Source organism: Nelumbo nucifera, chromosome 2 (assembly GCF_055504915.1).
Source record: "Nelumbo nucifera cultivar China Antique chromosome 2, China Antique-T2T, whole genome shotgun sequence".
NCBI classification, from domain to species: Eukaryota; Viridiplantae; Streptophyta; class Magnoliopsida; order Proteales; family Nelumbonaceae; genus Nelumbo; species Nelumbo nucifera.
Window position 1 is genome coordinate 63656284 of NC_142650.1, and position 6024 is coordinate 63662307.

At 35.9% G+C, this 6024-nt stretch overlaps 1 protein-coding gene across 1 annotated transcript; it reads left to right on the forward strand.

The window, feature by feature from the left end:
* Positions 1-2333: 2333 nt before the first annotated feature.
* On the forward strand, positions 2334-6024 carry LOC104607740 (alpha carbonic anhydrase 1, chloroplastic-like). Its single transcript, XM_010273441.2, has 6 exons — positions 2334-2520; positions 2791-3005; positions 4391-4497; positions 5042-5144; positions 5247-5429; positions 5654-6024. The coding sequence occupies exons 1-6, from the start codon at positions 2454-2456 to the stop codon at positions 5780-5782; spliced, it is 804 nt and encodes a 267-aa protein (XP_010271743.1). The 5' UTR covers positions 2334-2453; the 3' UTR covers positions 5783-6024.

A 6024-nucleotide genomic window follows, 5' to 3' on the forward strand; every position in this document is an offset into this window, starting at 1 on the left:
TTGGTGCCGATCGACCGGGTTTGGGTTGAAACCAGTCTAAATCAAAACGAATTTGAACTGATTGGATGGTCCAGACATTGAATTGGACCGGTACAAAATGGCCCAAAAGATTCATTGGATTGGATTGGACATGATCCATTTATAATGGACTCACATTGGATTAGATCGGATTGGACCAAATCCAGTCCAATTGACACCCCTAGATCTGAAGTGTGCAAAGAGTATCAGGAAGGCAATTTTAAGAGATGTATTAGGAATTTAAAATAGGCTTACAAAATGTGAAGATATGGTTCAAAAATCAAGATACACACAGGTAAGCAAGGAAACTCATGTAATAAATAAAAAAATGTCAATATATGGGGGTGGTTACATGAATCCTGTTTCACCATTCCTTTTTGTTTAGTGCCATATCCATCATTAAATTATGGACACCATCTATAGTTTGGTAAAAGTTTTAGTGATGGTTGCCAACCTGATGCAACCCTCCTTTATCTGGGTTTGGGACTAGTTCTATAAAAGTGCCATATTGACATATTTAGATTCACTTAAGAAATGTTAAAGATTAATAAAAGAATAAAGAAAAAACATGCATTCACATATCAAAAAACCAATAAAAATCTCATTGGAAGTGAAAACAATATAAATCTTATTAATATTTAAAATATTAATTTTAATGATCAATTAATTATTATTTTTAAATTTTCGGAATTGATATAGTTCTAAGAAGTCTCATATTTAAAATTTAAAACCCATGCATTTCTAATAAATTGTTCAATGTGGTACAGTTTTGAAGCTTCTTACCATTCATGCAGGAAACTTGGGTTTGATTTTCACAAAAAGCATTTTAGTTTTGTACGTTTAAAATGATAAAGAAAAAAACAATTTAAAACTAGGTCATCCCATCAGTGCCTCATGGCGGTATGAACAAAAACTGATACTCCAACTAGGGGTGGTATCCAATTTGAAGATTTGGCAGTGTATTGGAGCATAGGTTTTCAGGCCAGGTCCATTCAAATTCTAACAAAATCCAAACTTGAGCCCTCCAAGTTACATCTCTATTTTCAACATGATCTATAGTTTACATCTCAAATATGATTGCCATTCTATAGTGTTTGGATTTTCTCCTCACAAAATGGTCTTCATATCCACCTCACAAGACAATGCAGCCACACATCCAGAATATTTCTTGTATTTTATGTTATCATTCATGGGGAGATATTATTAATACACAGATGCAAGTGTTGTGACATGGGTGTGAGGAGGAAATCCAGATCATTTCCATAAAAACCAATGCAAAGCTTATAGGTTCCATTCTCGAAAATGGATGGTCCCTAGCCGAAATCTGATGGAAAGGAGGCCCAAGAGAAGATAAGAGGGCTTTTGTCTTATAAAGCTGACAAAAATAATTTAATTCAGGGTCCGTTTGGTTCGTAGATGGAATCGGAATCAGAATGGTCTATTCCCATAATCAGTTTGGTTCAGAGTGGAATGGGAATGAGAATTGGAATTAGCAGGAATGAGATTTCATTCCCAAGGAAAGAACAGAAAATGACCATTCCCTCAAATAGGGGAATATCATTCCAGCAGAAACAGTAATGGGATTCCAATTATGCCCAACCAAACAGTTAAAACCGGAATAACCCATTCCGATTCCAATTTCAGACCCCTATTCATCCAAGTTTTTTCTCTATGAATTAATCAGCCAATGGAACTTATTCTCTGTAATATAAACCTTCTTTTTCTGTTTCATCTCCCTCCCCACGAAAAAAGAAAATTCAAGAAATGACAATATATAGTGTTAGGCTTCTAATTATGAGTTTTAAATGAAAGTAAAACAAAATCATAAACGCATTTTGTTCCTTTGACAAACTGAAATTCAACCATTTGACCAGTCCCAACTCCCAAATGTGGGTCCTCAGGACTAGACTACTAGTCATTCTGGGATCACATATTCCAAATTCATGAACATCTACACCGTTGATTAACATGTTCTAAGAGAGTTTGGATCTGCTGCCATCAAAACACTCCTAACACTGTCCTAACATGCCACTACTGCTGCACATTAGGAGCATCTTCTCCTGAATGACAAAGTCACAAAGAAGATGTTTTCAATGTGGGGCTGTAGTGGCCAGTTGGGACAGTGTTGAGAGTGCTTTGTTGGTAGCAGATCCCTACCCGTACCAAGAAGCTGAAAGAAGAGCAGGTCTGAGGGGAACAATCTGAAAATAGTAAGAACTCTCTCTCTCTCCCCTTCAGTCCAGTCTATGTTTAGAGGAAAATCAACTAACTAATTTAGTCACAGTTCTCTAAACTTAGAGCTCAATTTGGAGGTGAATGAAGCCATCACAACAACCTCAGCCACATACAAATTACGTATTATAAATAAAAAGGAAACGGCCTTTATTACTTCTTGATACTCAGAGAAGGAGAGATCGGGAAAGAGATCGCAGGTAATGGCATTTCATCTCGCCGTTTATGTCACCGGACTTGTTCTATTGCTGGCTTCTCCACTGACCGGGCGTAAGCACCCATCTAAGCATCTGTTCTTATTCATGAATATTATTTCTTCAATTCATTCATATTTCAGTTTTCTTTTGCATGGAATCAAATGCATGGGAATGCAAATTCTATACAAATAAATAAACCAGAATTTCCACTCCTATTTCTTTGCACCAGTGCAAATGAAATTGCACTGGGAACACACCAGGCCTTAATGACGTTTTCAATTTGGAGCTAAGAAATACTTTAGTTTTTGATGAGTTGATGATGTGTTTATTTCCAAACCTGCAGAAAGCCAAGAAATCCCGTTTGGTTACAGCGGCGTGAAAGGCCCTGACAAATGGGGAAGCTTGAACCCTCATTACTCTACATGCTCCGCCGGAAAGCAGCAGTCCCCGGTGAACATTGCAAACGACGACGTCGTCAGTAATTCAAAATTGGGATCTCTAGACATGGATTACAATTCTGCTAATGCTACGTTAATCAACAATGGCTTCAATATTGGGGTCTCTCTCTCTCTCATATCCACAAATTAATTTTTTTTTTCTATTAAATTCTTAGCGTTTCACTGTTTTGCATGATCATGTTTATAGTGCTGCTGAGCATATATATTTGCTTCGGGTAGGGGTTCAAACAAATTAGATTTGAAGCAAAACAGATCGGATTTGAATGGGATATACCTAGATCAAATTTGATCTATTAATAGTTGGATTTGAATTGAATATAGGGGACTTGAACCTATCACTCTTTGAATAAAAAAAAAACCTGTCTTTTAGGCTGTATTTGGTTGCAATGGAAATAAATTTGCACTGATACAAAACTATGCCAGTGCAAATGATTTGTGTAAATTTTGACCTATTTTTTGTTTCAAATTTTAGCTTATTTTGTTTGATTGACATTAAGCAGAATAAAGTAGAATCCAAAACAAAATTAAACAAGAATTTACATTTTTTTATATTTGCACTCCTATGCATTTGTACTAGTATAAATAAATTTGCACCGCAACCAAACACAGCATTAGTAAAAATACAACACAAAAAATCTATATTTGGTCCAGCTAGAAATGGATCAAATTTAAATGATAAAAAACTACTGAAATGTGCATTCAACCTACTGAAACAAAAATAGATCAGCACTCCCATGCACTCATATCAATACAAATGAAATTTACACCATAAACAAAAAAAAAAAAGCCTAAAATTTGCACCAGATACAAACAAATCTGAGCCAGAGACAAGATTTGTACCAGGTTCATTTTTGCATCATTTGTTTATAACCATAACCTGAACTTCTATTGATTCAAAATTTGCACTTATTGTTGGTACAAATTTTGCATATAAGGCTCCATTTGGAAGGAGTACAAATATAAATATGTAGAGCACAAAATCTTGTATTTTGTATTATTTTATACATATTTACACTGTATATATTTATATTTGTACTCCTTCCAAACTGAGCCTAAAAAACTTATGCAAAATTTGCACCACCTTTCTCCTACCTTGATCCTTTCATATAAAGTGAGGACTAATATCATTTTGCTTCCTACCTTATTCCTCCCAAACAAACGACCTTCCTATTTCTTCCATCATTTTTCATATAAAGTAGGGGTTATATAATTTTACTTCTCACAAACAAACAAGGTCTCAAACCAGAATGCTCTATGGGAAAAAAGAGTTTTCTGGATGGGCATTTCAGTAGTATCAAATAAAATACAATGAAAAACCCTAACTGGTGACCTTAATCGAATGAGTCCCGAGTGGACTCACTTGTTTGCAAGCTGTGCTCCAGATATCCATGAGAATTGAGAAGGATAATGTTTTTTATTTTTTTAATCTCTTCCTAGAATGTAAACATGAAAAATATTTTGAGGGTATTTTTGTCTTTTATGCAGATGCTATTTGGGAACGATATTGGAGAGTTAATCGCTGATGAAGAGATATATTACCTGAAGCAAATGCATTGGCATACCCCTTCCGAGCATACAATTAATGGAATCCGGTTTCTTTCTCTCTCTCTCTTCCCAAATACAAATGATATAGTCGATTGGGTTTGGGTCAGTTTTAATCGGGCATCGGGTTAAGACCTGCTCTCATAACACTAATGGGAACATTGAAAAAAATATAGGGTCTGTTTGGTTCAAAGTTGGAAGTAGAATCAGAAGTGAAATGATCTATTCCCATAGTCTGTTTGGTTCAAACAGGAATCAGAATAGGAATTAAAAAACTCATAAAGCCCAAAATATGCTGTCATTTAGCTAAAATCTTGGCTTTTTGGTGAAACATGTTTTGATAGCTTCTTCAAAGATCCTCAATGTATTAGAAGGGGTGTTGGACTTGGTTGGGCTAGATGCTACCTCAACCCGGTTTTAGACAATGGATAGACAATGAAAGGGAAAACAGAAAGCTTTGGTCCGGTCAGGTCTAAGATGCCTAACCCAACCTGATCCAAAATTGTACCATGTCTAGGAATTTGGGAAGCAAATTAAGCACCTTTAGTTATATATTAGCATTTAGAATGCAAATTAAGCATTGAATAATTGCAGTTATCCTGTGGAGCTTCATCTAGTTCATGTGGCTGATGATGGCAAGGTATTAATGGTGGCAATCCTCTACCAGTACGGCAACCCGGATCCGCTCATCGAAGAGGTGTGCAAGACATTGCTCCATAAATCCATATACAGACTACTAGTGAAACAGACTGAGATAGATTTCATTGCACTAATGGTTTTCCCTTAATTGTGATTACAGATTAAGAGCTACTTAGATCAGTTGGCTAAGGAGAAATGTTCAGCTGATGAAGAAATTCATATTCCTGTTGAATCAGTGAAATCCAATAACATTGAGCGCGATACTAGTAAATATTACAGATATATTGGCTCTCTTACCATTCCTCCATGTACAGAAGATGTTACCTGGTACATCCTTGGCAAGGTACTTAAGGGTTGGTTTGTTTGCGGTGCAATTTCATTTGTACTAGTGCAAAATTGTGAGAATGCAAATGAGTTTAGAGCATCTTCTGGTTTACTTTTGTTGTGGACTTTATTTTGTTCATTTGCATTGCAAATGAAGTCAAGTAAAGCCTGAAGCAGAGTGAAGTAAAACATGAAGCAAAAATAAACCCAAAAACTGATACTTCTTTAATGGCATGGATGTAGGTGGTAGAGATATCTAAGGGACAGATTGATGCTATGAAAGCTCTAATGGATTCAGAATACAAGAACAATGCAAGGCCTATACAACCATTGAATGGGAGAAAGATTGAGCTATATGAAGATGGTCATTGAACTAGAACTAAAAGCATGTATGGTCATGAGACATGAGATCATTATCATCCCCATGTGGCCATGGATGTAGTGGTTGACCATGGTGAGGTAGAGAAGTGTAACTCTTCTTCATTAACTTGTTATGTGAAGCTTGGAACTACAGAGTAGGTAAAAAGAAGTCAGAAGTGTGTATTCCAGGGAGGGTTCATTCAATTATGGTCTCTTGTCATAATGTCATTATACATAGAGCACAGTTAGCCTTG